The 13,872-nt window shown below is 58.4% G+C and overlaps 1 protein-coding gene across 1 annotated transcript; it reads right to left on the reverse strand.

Moving 5' to 3' along the window:
* Window positions 1-800: 800 nt before the first annotated feature.
* On the reverse strand, window positions 801-1,733 carry LOC309584261 (olfactory receptor 14J1-like; the record flags this gene model as incomplete). Its single annotated transcript, XM_082300215.1, has 1 exon — window positions 801-1,733. One exon carries the CDS (start codon window positions 1,731-1,733, stop codon window positions 801-803), a length of 933 nt encoding a protein of 310 aa, XP_082156341.1.
* Window positions 1,734-13,872: the final 12,139 nt, after the last annotated feature.

Genomic DNA, 13,872 nt, shown 5'->3' on the forward strand with positions numbered 1-13,872 from the left:
AAACACGGAGCCCTGACCCGGTCCCTGGATGTCCCTCCATGGAGGGAAGAACAACCTCTGTGACCTGGGGAGAGAGGCCCCTGCTGGCAGCGGCGCTGGCTTTGCCAGGGCACTGCTGGGTGCCTCCACCCTGAGCACTGCCACCCTTTGCTGCTCAAGGCTGGTTTCCTCTCCAGGGCGTTGTGTTGGGCACATCCTGGAGACAAAACTGGGAAGGAGATGGAAGCTTTCAGGCCCTGCACTGGGGAGATGCCCTCGCATGATGGAAATGCTGCTGCAGAGCCCAGCTCTGTCCCAGCAGTGCCCACAGCCTGTCCCTGCCTGCAGTCCCTGGGCAGTCACACAGCAGGACTGGGACCCAGCTGACAGAGCCCTGAGGCCTGAAACCAACGCAGGGGCTCTGCAGGGGAGTGTGGAAGGGAAGGAAGAAGAGTTACGGAGGAGAAGCCCTGGGGGTCCCTGGCAGTGCTGTCCTGCTGGGACTCTTTTCTCCCCAGCTCTGCCCAGAGGCACCGACCCTGCAGCTCCAGAGAAGTCAGGGAGGAAAGATGTCAGGGAAACAAGACAACACAGGGCTCTTTCTTTTGTTCCAGCACGTACATATTGTAGTGCAGCTCCCCGCTTACACAGTCTCTGGGTCACACTAGAAAGGCAAATACCAAATTAAAAATGGAACAGACAAAGATTTTTGTGAGAACAAATTCACAGCAGCGTAACACCTGTGTCAGCAGCAACAGACACAGGACACAGAGTGGGCATTAATGAGTCACATCAGAGCAGCTCTGCAGGAGAATGAGAGTTTATTGCTGCTGAAAACAACCAGTGATCCTTTTCCTCAGGGCATCCCTGAGCTCCTGGTTCCTCAGGCTGTAGATGAGGGGGTTCAGGGCTGGAGGCACCACCGAGTACAGAACTGACAGGGCCACATCCAGGGGTGGGGAGGAGATGGAGGGGGGCTTCAGGTGAGCAAATGCTGAAGTGCTGAGGAACAGAGAGAGCACGGCCACGTGAGGGAGGCACGTGGAAAAGGCTTTGTGCCGGCCCTGCTCAGAGGGGATCCTCAGCACAGCCCTGAAGATCTGCACATAGGAGAAAACAATGAACACAAAACAGCCAAAGAGCAAACAGGCACTGACAGCGATGAGCCCAAGTTCCCTGAGGTGGGATTTGGAGCAGGAGAGCTTGAGGATGTGTGGGATTTCACAGAAAAACTGGCCCAGGGCATTGCCCTGGCACAGGGGCAGGGAAAATGTAATGGCCGTGTGCATGAGAGTGTAGAGAAAGGCACTGGCCCAGGAAGCTGCTGCCATGTGGGCACAAGCTCTGCTGCCCAGGAGGGTCCCGTAGTGCAGGGCTCTGCAGATGGACACGTAGCGCTCGTAGCACATGATGGTGAGGAGGAAATACTCTGCTGAGAGGAAGAACAGAAAGAAAAACACCTGAGCAGCACATGCTGAGTAGGAGATGTGCCTGGTGCCCCAGAGGGAATTGTGCACGGCCTTGGGGACAGTGGTGCAGATGGAGCCCAGGTCGGTGAGGGCCAGGCTGAGCAGAAAGAAGAACATGGGGCTGTGCAGGTGCTGGCCGCAGGCTCCGGCGCTGATGATGAGGCCGTTGCCCAGGAGGGCAGCCAGGGAGATGCCCAGGAAGAGGCAGAAGTGCAGGAGCTGCAGCTGCCACGTGTCTGCCAATGCCAGCAGGTGGAAGGGGCTGATGGAGCTGCTGTTGGACATTGGCTGTGTCTGGCCATGGGCACTTGTTCATGAGGAATGAAACAATGAAGAGCTAGAGGAGATGTCTGTAACCACAACCAAATCCATTTCCTGTACACCCTCCCCTGGAACACACACAGACACCCTTTCGTGCTTAAGAGTTCTGAGGTCTTTGTTTTTAAGCTCCCCCCATATCTCTCCTGGTATTCTTGGATATCAGAAATCCTCAGGATTTCTGCTGCCCTCAGGGAGAACAGAGCAACTTTTGCAAGGCAAGATGATGAGTGGAGACTCAGGGGAGGTGCTCTGTCATTCTGACCTGTTCAGAGTTTCTCTGGGCTTTCACTTTTCTCAAATGCAGAATGTTCACCCTCCCATGTTTCCCTTAAAGATCACCAGGTGCTGCTGGGAGCAGATGGAGCCACCACAGACCCCCAAATGTCCGTCCCTCTCTCAAGGTCTCAGCACCACATTCGTAGCCGAGGACACCCCTGGCTCATTTCACCAACCCGACAGCATTTGCACACTTGTAGCATCTCTGCTTTTCTCCTCTACCTGGGCCTTTCAGATAACACAAAGATGCTCCAGGACACTTTTGCATACTGGAGGAAACTCCCAGCTTAGAAGGAAACCTCGGGGAGAGAGCCAAGAGTCCCAGAGCTGGCACTGGACGAAGGGAGATTGAGCTGCTGCCCTGGCTGCACTGACAGCCCTGCCCACAGCCGGGCACTGGGGCCAGCGTCACCCTGAGCCAGCTGTGCCCCCTCCCAGAGCCCCCAGGGCCGGGCAGCTGCTCCCAGCCCTGTGCTCTGCAGAGGGAACTGGGCCCAGGGCTGCAGAGCTGCCCCACGGCTCTGCTGCAGCTCTGCCTGCCCAGGAGGGGCTTCACACCTTGGACCCCCAGCCCTGAGGGCAGAGGCTTGGCTGGGGGGCACAGGAGGGAGGGGGCTTCTTCAGAGGGAGGGGCTGCACTGGAGGGGATCCTGTGGGGATCTCTAAACTCTCCCTGACACATTGCTGGCTTTGTTTTCTCTCCTTCCCTGATCTCATCTCTGCTTCCTGGGGATTTTCCTCCTGGAGCTGTTTCCCTGTGCCTGATCTCTCCCTGCCAGCACTCACAGACCCCAAATCTCTGTGCACTCTCCTTGGCCCTACAGAAACCTGCCTGTGTGCAGGGCACTGGCTGGGGCAGGTTCTGTTTGCAGCTTGGAGAAAGGACAGATCAGACTGAGCCTGATGGGTCCAGCCAAGGTGATGCTGGTGCTGTCCATGGGCACAGGAGTGGCTGAAAGCACAGGAGGGATCTCCTGTGCACCTGCTGATCACTAAAAGGAACAGTTTGGATGTCCCAGGAACCTGACAAAATTCATAATACCTTTAATATTTATCCTCCCTCCCCACCATTCTCCAATGGCAGGAAACTGAAAACAAAGTCTCAGGAAATTTCCTCATTTTTCTATCAAAATCCTTGTACTGGAAATATTGTGGGAGTGATCAGAAACCCTCAGCATGTCAGAGCCTCATGAACATTTCACCTCCCCTGCACTCAAGATGCTCTGAGTTGTACTCACAGAATCCGTAGGCACTGGGATGTTGCAGCTTTAGGAGATCCCTCCAGGAGCTGCAGCTGCCGTGTCCTGCAGCCAGAGGCTTCCTGTGCCAGGGGCTGGGAGTGATTCTCCCGCAGTCACTTCCCAGCCCCTTCCCAGCCGCGGCTGAGTTTAAGCCCTGTGTGCCTCTGTGCTGTGCCCGGGCTGGCTGCAGGCAGTGCCCCAGCCCTGCTGGGCTGTGCCCAGGAGCTGCTCCTGGCCAGAGCTGTCTCTCTGCAGCGCTGCCACTTGCCAGGAGCTGCCTCTGTGCCAGGAGCCCGGCCCAGCTCAGCAGCACACACACAGCACAAGGACTGGAATGACCCTCTTGGGCCTTGGTGCTGAGGCCCTGAACATCAGTCCCTGACAGGGACTGGCACAAACCTCCCAAGAATTCCAGTCAGAATTGAACTTCAAAGTTTCTGGAAGTTTTCATGGGTCCCAGTGAGGGACACGACTGAGAAAGTGTCCTCAGGCTCCAGTCAGAGCAGAGAACTGGAGCCAGGGATGGCAGGGGGGACAAAGAGAAGCCAAGTCTTGGTGCCCTGGGGCACAGCAGCGTCTGTGCCACCAAGGGCTGGGAGGAGACACCTTGTCCTGAGGCCCTGGGGCCTCCTGGCACAGCCCCAGCAAGGCTGGACACTGTCAGCCCCTTGTCCTGCCCTCAGCATCCCCCCACATCCCAGTGGCCTCAGGGATCTGCTGGAAGGAGTCCCTGGGGAGCCTTGGTCAGGAATGGCCCTGGGGGCTCCTCAATGCTCCCAGGGACTGCAGGGTTTTCAAAGGACTTTGGCTTTTGCCTGGGAGTCTCTGAGAGCTTTGTGCAATCCTGGCCCCCAGTTCTCTCCTCCAAGGAGTCCATGAGGAGCCTGTGGTGGGCATGGAGCTCAGTGGGACCCATTGATGCCGTGAGACTGTGGAAAAAATGTTTTTACTAGAAAATGGACATAATGTGAACCAGCCATTAAACAGAAGAACCAGAGCACGTAAGACAGAAGGACTTGAGCACCTACACAGGAGAAGAGTCCATGGGGAGGTTGTGAGAAAGGAACAAGCAGCACTGGGGAGGATGTGAATGAGGAACAAGCAAAGGAAGAAAAGGATAAGAAAAGGCAAACTGAAGGACAGTTGTGACATACACGACAGACAATGTGACACACAGACAAGAGCCAATCACAAAGCATAAAGCAGCGTGTGAAAATAGCCCTTAACCCATAATAATTATGCATGATTGCGTGTAGGGAAAGCAAGAACTGTATATGAGGGACAGTAGGTCATCAATAAAACGGCTTCTGCCTGATTCACACCGAATCGTGTAGAGTCCATTGTTTGTCTCTGCAGCCATCAGAAGAAACATTTGACAGAGCAGATGAAAATTTTAGGGTGTAAAGGTAAAAAATCAGCTCTTCCCAATGAATCTCCAATGTTGATCTGAGTCCCGATGGATGTTCCTGCCCCTGCGTTCACCCAGGTGCCTACAGGGATCCAGGAGAACGTGGAGAGCACCAGCCTGGGGTCTTCCCAACACAGATCACAGGGAATGTGGGTCACCAGGGCTCCTCCCAACGTGGGTCCTCTGATGGGAGATGGAGTTGGAGCAGAGGACAAAGCTCTTCCTGCAGTCGGGGCACTCGCAGGGCTTCCCTCAGCGGTGCCTCTGTTGGTGTTGGGTCAAGTGAGAGCTCCTGGAGAAGCTCTTCCCACACTGGGGACACTCGTAGGGCCTCTCCCCGGTGTGGATGCGCCGGTGCCTGACAAGGTGGGAGTTTTGCTTGAAGCCCTTCTTGCAGTCGGGGCAGCGGAAGGGCCTCTCATCCGTGTGAATCCGCTGGTGCAGGAGGAGACTGGAGCTGGTGCGAAACCTCTTCCCACACTCGGGACACTCGTAGGGCCTCTCCCCGGTGTGGATGCGCTGGTGGATACGTAGGTTGGAGATTGTGACAAAGCTCTTCTCACATTCCCCACACTTGTGGGGCTTCTCCCCATTGTGAAGCTGCTCATGAACCACCAGCTCTGACCTCTGGCTGGATCTCCAACTGCCTTCCCAGCTCAGGGTGGGTCTTTCCTCCTCACAGCTCCCTGGGCTGCGTTTGCAGCCCCTCCTCCTCTGGGATCTCCGGGGCTTTTGCTCCCCGTTGGATTCCTGCGCTGTGGAGCTGCTCAAAAAGGCCTCTCCCACCAGGTTCTGCCGCGGGCATTTGTCCTCCCTGGGCTCCGTGCTCAGCTCCTTGTCTGGGGGAGGAAGGACAAGCAGAGGATGGCATTTGCCTCCGTGCCACAGGGAAGGGCAAGGAGATCCCCTGTCTTGGTTTTGAAAGACAGGTGTCTGCTAAGGAAGGCAGAAGACCCCCTTGAAGTGGCAGATATAACCCCTTTTCCCTCCAAGTTATTATATTTTGAAATCAAGGGCCTTTAGGCAAAGATGTGGGAAATAGGAATAACAGTTCTTTACTACATATATATATATATATATGTATATAACCAGTCAAACAAAACAACAACACCTATGGCAGTAACAGCAAACAATCACAAACCCAGTCCCAGCCTTCTCGGCTGTCAGGCCCTTTCCCCTCGGGTGCAGTTCCGCTCGCAGCCGGCAGGGGCGCTGGCGGCTCCCGGTGAGCAGGGCAGGTGCGATGTTTCCCCCGCGGCTGCAGGGGGCGCTCCGGAGCGAGCTCGGGAAACACGCGGCACTGGCGGCCTGGGATCCCGGGAAGGGATGGAACAAAGGCTTCACAAACCCCTGGGCAGCCGATCCCGGGCTCTCAGGAACAGCAGGCTGGAACGGCAGGCGGGAACAGCAGGCTGGAACGGCAGGATAGAACAGCAGGCTAGAGCGGCAGGCTAGAGCGGCAGGGACGAACGCAAATCCCGGGTGGCAGGCGAGATGTATCCAGATGGGAGAACCCCACGGAGGCCCAGGCAGGCAGGGCGAGCAGGGCTACAGCGTAGCGAGAACTCGAAGCAGCAGCAGCGGGGCAGGGCAGCCACAGCTCGGCCTCCAGCAGGGCAGGGAAAGTGGCTTTTGGGGTCCCGGCGTTGTTTCCAGCAGGAAGAGAAGAACGGCCAAAAAGAAAGAAGCAGCAGCTCCTTTCTCTGCAGCTCCTCTCTCCGGACGCTCAGAGCGAACTGACTCCACACCCAGGTGTAAACAAAGGAGTAGCCAGGCCCGCCCCACTCCCTTTTTGTCTTTCTTAAGTACAGCTATTTGTCCCCTAGCAACATGCATATGGGAGAAAATTCCTTTAACAGGAAAAAAACTAAGACTAAACTAAAACCCCAACATCCCCCCAGTCCATCCCCAGCAGGACGGCGTCGGCAGCGGGGTTGTCCTGCAGCCGGGGGCGATGCTGGGCTGGGAGATGGAGCAGAAGAGAGGGGGAAAGGGGCACTGACTTCCTCCTCATCTGCCTGGGGCTCCCGGGGCATCTTCCTCTTCCTCACAGCCTCCTCCTCCATCCACCCAAGGGTTGGGAATGGGAAATCCTGGTCTGGGGAGAAACAAGGGATGAGCACTTTGACTTTACAGGTCCTTCTGCCAAGTCCATCTCTAGAAGTCACTGGGCACTGTGTGTCCATAAAAATCTGCTCTGAAAAAGCCTCTCAGGAGTTCCCCCTCTCTGGCCTCTCCCTTTTGAGTTTCTGGGGCTCCCCCCTGTCCCAGCTGCTGGGGGTCCCTCTTTCATTGGGAGTCCTCCTCTCTCCTTGGTCTCCACCCTCCCCAGGCTGCTGGGAGTCCAGGAATCCAAAAGCTCCCCCCTTTGGTCTTCCCACTTAGGGATGCTGGGGGTTATGGGATCCCCAGGTCCGTTCTCCCCTTATTCTCTGCTTCGGGGTGCAGGGGGTCCAAGGAGTCCCCCCTGCCCCTCTCCAGGCTGTTGAGGGTCCCGCAAATGGCGGCGCTCCCCCCTCTCTGGGCTCCCCACTTTGGGGTCCTGGGGGTCACAGGGGTTCGCTCCTCCAGACTGCCGGGGCTCCCCTGCTCCTGGTACTGCCCCTCTCTGCTCGTCCCACTCTGGGGGTCCCGAGGTTCCCCCTCCGGCTCTCCCAAGGGGTCCCGCAGCCCCCTGGCTCCGGGCTGGAGGTGGCCGTGCCTGACCCGGGCAGACCCAACCCCCACCACGGGGCGTACCCCACATCCCCCTGCCCGCTGCCAGGGCTCTGCTGGCACTGCCACCGGGACTCCCAGAACCACCTCCTGGGGACCCCCAATGTCCTCACAAGGGGCATTTTCTGCTCAGCTTTGGAGTTCTTCATTCTCCAAACATCCTCCCCCAAAAACCCAACCCAGGGAACCCCCCCGGGATATCTGGGCCGAGCTCCCCCTCCCCAGGCACCTGCGGGATGGGGGGCGATGATCCCACGGGTGGGGGGCTGTGAATTCAGGGAGCGCTCAACCTCATGTGGGGAGTGACTGGGTCTGAACTGGGGGCAACTGGGTTCAACTGGAACCACACTGGAAGATAATGGGAGCAGCTGTGCCCATGCTGGGGTCATACTGGGATCCTACTGGAACTGACTGGGATGATACTGGGAGTATCTGAGAGGGACTGTGATCATACTGGTATCAGACTTGGAGGGACTGGAAAGGTGCTGGACATGAGTGGAACCATACTGGAGGTGACTGGGAACAACAGAGACCATGCTGGGAGCAAATGGGATCGTATTTGGAGTAACTTGGAGTGACTGGATTCATACTGCGAGCAACTGGGCCCACACTGGGAGCGACAGGGAGTCACTCCCAGCATGACTGGAATAATACTGGGAGTACCTGGGAGTGACTGGAATCATACTGGGATTGACTGGGAGTGGCTGTGAGCAACTGGAATCATGCTGAAAGCAACTGGGAATAAGTGGGTGTGACTGGGAGCATGCTGGGGGTGACTGGGATATACTGGGAGACAGGGAGTCATGGGGATCATACTGGAGGCTACTGGGCTCATGCTGGCATTGACAGGGAGCAACTGGGATCACACCGGGGGTCACTGGCATCATACTGGGAGTGACTGGGATCATCCTGGGATTATAGTGGGTGTCAATGGGGGTTACTGGGAGCTACCAGCCCCATGCTGAGAGCCAACTGGGGATGCACTGGGAGGAACTGGGAATGATAGGATGCATGCTGGTGACAACTGGGATGTACTGGCAGTGACTGGGATAAATCTGGGGGCAACTGATCCATGCTGAGGTAACTGGGAGTGCCTGCGAATGACCACAAGAATATTCAGGGCAACTGGGATATACTGGGAGTGTGTGAGACCATGTGGGTGGTGACTGGGACCACAATGGGAGTGACTGGGAATGTGCTGGGGGCAACTGGGTGCAATTGTGAGTGACTGGGGCCCTGCTGGGTGAGACTGGCATCATACTGGGAGTGACTGGGACTATGCTGGGGCAACTGCAAGAACTGGGAACACACTGGGCAAAAGTGGAAAGAACTGGGAGCAACTCAGACTGTGCTGGGGGCAAGTTGCATCATAATGGGGAGTGACTGGGTTCATACTGGGAGCAACAGGGATTCTGCAGGGAGTGAGAGGAACTGACCAGGATCATACTGGGACTGACTGGGCTCATACTGGGACCGATGAGGAAACTGAAACCACTCGGGGAGGGAACTGGGCTCATACTGGGAGCAGCCCTTTCCCGGCCCCGGGACCCCCGAGCCCCTTTCCCAGCCCCGGGACCCCCGAGCCCCTTTCCCGGCCCCGGGACCCCCGAGCCCCTTTCCCGGCCCCGGGACCCCCGAGCCCCTTTCCAGCCCCGGGACCCCCGAGCCCCTTTCCCAGCCCCGGGACCCCCGAGCCCCTTTCCCGGCCGTGCCGCCCCTGCAGCCCCCAGACCCCCCCGCCGGGGTCCCGCCAATCCCAGGGGTCCCCCCTCTCGGGCTCCCCGCTTTGGGCTCCTGGGGCTCTCCTCTCTCCGGGGTCCCGCTTAGGGAAGCCGCGGCTCTCCCGGGGCTCCCCAAAACCGGTGTCCCCCCGGCCCCGCCGGCCCCGCGCCGTCCCCACGGGGCCCCGGCAGAGCTCGGAGGGCCCGGCCCGGGAAGCCCAACCCCCACCGCGGGGGGACCCGCATCCCCCCGCCCCCGCCGGGGCTCTGCCGCCACCGCCACCCCCAAAAACACCTCCCGGGACCCCCCGATATCCGCCCGAGGGGCATCTGCGGCTCGCCTGTGGAGTCCCGCAAGCTCCAAACATCGCGCCGCCCGCCCCGACAGACAGCATGAAACAGCGAGCCCCAAATCGATTCCCTGCGAGCTCCAAATATCCCTCCCCCCTCCAAAAACACCGCCCGGCATGTTTGGGCCGAGCTCCCACTCCCCGGGCACCTGCGGGATGCGGGGCGGGCGATGCTCCCGGCCCGAGCGGCTGCGGATCCAGAGAGCGCTGCCCGCACGTGGAGCCTCCTCCGCCTGCTCCGGCTCCTCCTTCTTTCCCCCGTGCCTCCTCTTCCTCCTCCTCTGTCCCGCCTCCTCCTCCTCCTGCCCTTCCTCCGTGCCTGCGGCCGCGGCCCGGGACCTCTCGGGGCAGCGGGGCCGGGCCGGGCCACGATGGGAAAGGGCTGGGTCACCCCAGAGCGAGCTGGGGCAGCGGAGCTTTGGGGCAACAACGGCAAAGGGGTGCGAGAGGGGGGATCCGGGGAGGTGGGACAGCGGGAAAGGGCTTCCAGTGGGGTCCCCCAGTTAAACCGAGCACCCCCAAACCCCGTCCCAGCCTTCCCCGTTCCCTCCCCACCCCCGGCTGAGTGCGGGGCTCAGCCCAGGACCCGTCGTCGTTCGGGGCTCCCCCGAGTGCAGCAAACGGGAGAGTGCCCCCCGGGTGAAATTTTGGGGTTCGCTCTACCATCGGCGCTTTAAGATGCCCCGGTAAAGTCGGTGCCCACTGTAACTGCCGTTAAAAGGGCAACACCACTCCCGTTGATTCCGGCAGCGGAGCCCCGGGAGGGTTTGGGAGTCCCGGGAGGGTTTGGGGGTACCTGGGTGGTGCCGATGATGGTGATGGGAACCCCGTGCTGGGTGTGAACATTCGCGAGGGGCTCCTGGGGGGGGGTTTTGTGGGTCCCGGGGGTTTTTGGGGTCCCGCGGGTTTTTGGGGGTTCCCGAGGGGAGTTTTCAGGGGTCCCAAAGTGGGGGTTTGGGTGATCCTGGGAGGAATAATTTGAGGTCCCAAGGCTGTTTTGGGGTCCCTGCCGGTGATGGAGATGGGGACCCCATGCCAGGTATAAACCTTCTCAAGGGGGTCCGGGGGATGTTGGGAGGTCCCGTGGGAATTTTGGTGTCCTGAGAGGGTTTTGGGGGTCTGTATGTGACTTTGTGGTCCTGGGGAGTTTTTGGAGAGTCCCGGGCATATTTTCAGGGTCCCAGGAGAGGTTGGGGTTCCCGGGGGGGTGTTGGGGATTCCCGGGAGGTTTTGGGGTACCTGGGCGATGCCGGTGACAGAGCTGGGGACCTCGTGCCGGGTATGAACCTTCTCGCTGCGCACGGGCAGCGTCAGCGTGTTCAGGGAGATCCTGGGGGCCCGGGGGGTTCACCCCAAATCCCAGGGAACCCCAAATGCTGAGGGACCCCCCGAACTTCCCTCACCGCTGGATCTGCTGCAGGCAGGGGAGCACCAGCATTCGGCCCCCGCCCCCCACTCTCACGGGGTGGCTGCAGAAGAAATCTGGGGGGCACAGATGGGTTGGTGGGGTCCCCCCAAAGTCGCCAGGGAGGGGACACAGGGGGAATCCCAGGAATGCCTGTTGGGAGCTTAGGGGGCACCCAGGAGGAGTTTGGGGGGGTGTTGGGGAAGATGAAACAGGAAAGCCTTATAAATATGATTGCCTGACAAAAGATTTTGGGAATATGCCCTGGGTTGCAGTGTATCCTATTACCATCCTCAGGAGCTGTTGAAATCAGGTGGGGCAGTGTTTCCTTGCCTCCTCCCCCCAGACTATCTTTCTGTTAATGGCCCATCATTGTCCTGCCGCCTGACTCAGAGATAACTCCCTCTGGACTATCTTCTGTTAATGAGCCTAATCAACACTTGGCCTTATGATTCATTACCCCATTGTGAGATGCTCCACCCAGAGGGAGGAACCAAGCATCCCATCGTGGATATAATCTGGGACTCTGACCACCAGAGGCACCCCTTCCCACTGGATTTCCAGAGGACAGGAGCTACACAGCCACCATTGGACTTTCTGAGGAAGAGCAGACTCTTTTACTACAGGATCACTGCTTCAGAGGACTGCAGCCACCATTCTACCAGACTGCTGCCACCACCGTGCCTAACAGGGTGTCAGGTTGTACCTTGACTCTGTCAGTTTGACAGTGTTTTCTTTTACCTTTTTTTTCCTTTTCTTTAATTTCCATTAAATTGTTATTCTGACTTGGTGCCTCCCACTGGTTTGTTTTCAAACTAGTACAGAATATGAAAACTGTAAGCGACATCGAAATGAAGGCCACCTTTGAGATACCAAGTCTTAGTTACTGAACAACTGGAAAACAATGGTATGGCCGACTGAAGGTAATCCCTTCTTGATTGAACAATACCCTCTGCTTGCAGGCAGGTCCAAGGGTCAGAGCAGACCCTACTAGCTCAGCAGAAGGGGTCCAAAGAGTAGTTTTTAGGAGTTAAGATGTAACACTCTATGGTAATATAAGAACTCTTATACGCTGTATGTAAATACTATAGGATTTGTATCTTGTATTAGATTGGTTAGTGAAAATTAGAATATTCAGTACAGAAGATGATTTATTGTATTGTAACCAGGACTTCACCATCTTATCCACTCTACTCTCTCTCTCTCTCTCTCTCTCTCTTTATTTACCCGCTTACTCTCTTTACTTGTCCACTCTGGCTCTCTCTCTTTACTTACCCGCTTACTCTCTTTACTGATCCACTCTACTTACTCCCTTACCCGCTTACTCTCTTGCTCTCTTGGGCCTGCTCCGAGCTGCGGCTGGCAGCTCTAAGCAGTGCCCCTGTACCCACACCCTTTTCAATAAACCGCATGTTCCAAGATCTGACTTCAGAGATCTCTCATCTCCGTCCGTCCTGACCGTCCAACCCACCCAAGCTCCTACAGGGGGGGGAAACAGATTGGAGCTTCCAGACGCTGAATCCGATGAGGAGAATGACGCCGATGGCAGCGATGATGACACAGCGACCCCGGGGTGAGATTCCCGCTGGATTCCGGCTCTGGAAAGCACGGGATGGTGAGGAGGGGGAGGGCAACCCCCATCCCGCTGCTCCACATTCCCAAATTCCCAATTCCCACATCCCACATTCCCAGCCCCACCCCAGGAGAAGATCCCGATCTCCGGCATTCCGGGATGCTCCACCCAGCACCGGTGCTGCTCCCGCTCCTCCGGCAGCGCCTCGATCCCGGCCCAGGGGTGGAAGGTGCTGTCTCTGTTGGGAACGATCCCGGATTTCATCCCCTTCATCCAGCTGATCCCGATGGTGCTGGGGTAGAATCCGTACGCATGGCAGGACAACGTCAGGATCCCGTGTTCCGCTTTCCCGGACACATGGACATCAGGGGGCTCTGGAATGGGGTCACGGTGAGATGCAGCCATGAGATTCCATGGCAGTGGGATGGGGATGAGATCTGCCCATGGAATTCCATGGGAATGGGATGGCAGTGAGATCCATCTACAGAATTGCCATGGGAATGGGTTGACTGAGATCCATCCATGGAATTTCCATGGGAATTCCCATGTTCCCAAATTTTGCCCCCCCAAAATCCTGCATTCTCAAATCCCATATTCCCACGGGAATTCTGCCCTCCCCACCTTCACTCTCCAGTGCCTCCCGCCCGTATCTGACATGTTTCCGGAGACATTCCAGGCAGGTGTGCCCCAGGTAATTTGCTGATTCCTCAGACTTGATCTCGGGGATGCCCATTCCAGTCCCGCAGTTGCCATCCCAGCCCCACAGATCCCGGCCCAGCCCCGGCTCCCCCCGCCCAGCCCTGCTCTGGCTGTGCCGGTCCTGCAGCATCTCCGGCTCCCTGGTGGCCCCGTGCCGGTGCCGCTCGCTGTGCCGGCTCCGGGGATCCCAAGATCCCGGCTCGGCTCCGGCCGCCATCCCCGGCGCCTGTGGCTCCGCCCGGCCCCGCTCGCTGCGGCGGCGCCGGGAGGGGATCCCATCCAGGGACCCGTGGACACGAACTGGGGGAGCCCCGGGCCGGGCTCCGACACCGCCACGTGCGGGTAACGCAGGGACAGGAGAGCTGGGGGGACACGGAGATTTGGGGTCTGGGGGGTCACGGGTGAAGGAAAGGGGGAACTGGGAGAGCTGGGAGAGCCAGGAAGGGGGTTTGAGGGTTCCGGGACTGAGAAAAGGGCAGGCTGGGGGTGGGTAGAGGTGGGATGGGTGGGGTTAAGGGGGTCCCTGTATCCAGGAATGGGGGCTCCAAGGGCCCCCAGTGACCCCAGTCCCAGCACAGGGCGGGGAAAGCCGGGATGGCTGCGAATAGGGGTGCCGGGTGTGCTCAGTGTTGAGGAAAGGAGGGGCTGGGTGCTGGGAAAGGCACGAATAGGGGCCCGGGGGGTCTCTGGGTAAGGGAAAATGGGGCTCTGCGGG

The sequence above is a fragment of the Coloeus monedula genome (assembly GCF_965178545.1).
Source record: "Coloeus monedula genome assembly, chromosome: 38".
In the NCBI taxonomy this organism is placed as follows: Eukaryota; Metazoa; Chordata; class Aves; order Passeriformes; family Corvidae; genus Coloeus; species Coloeus monedula.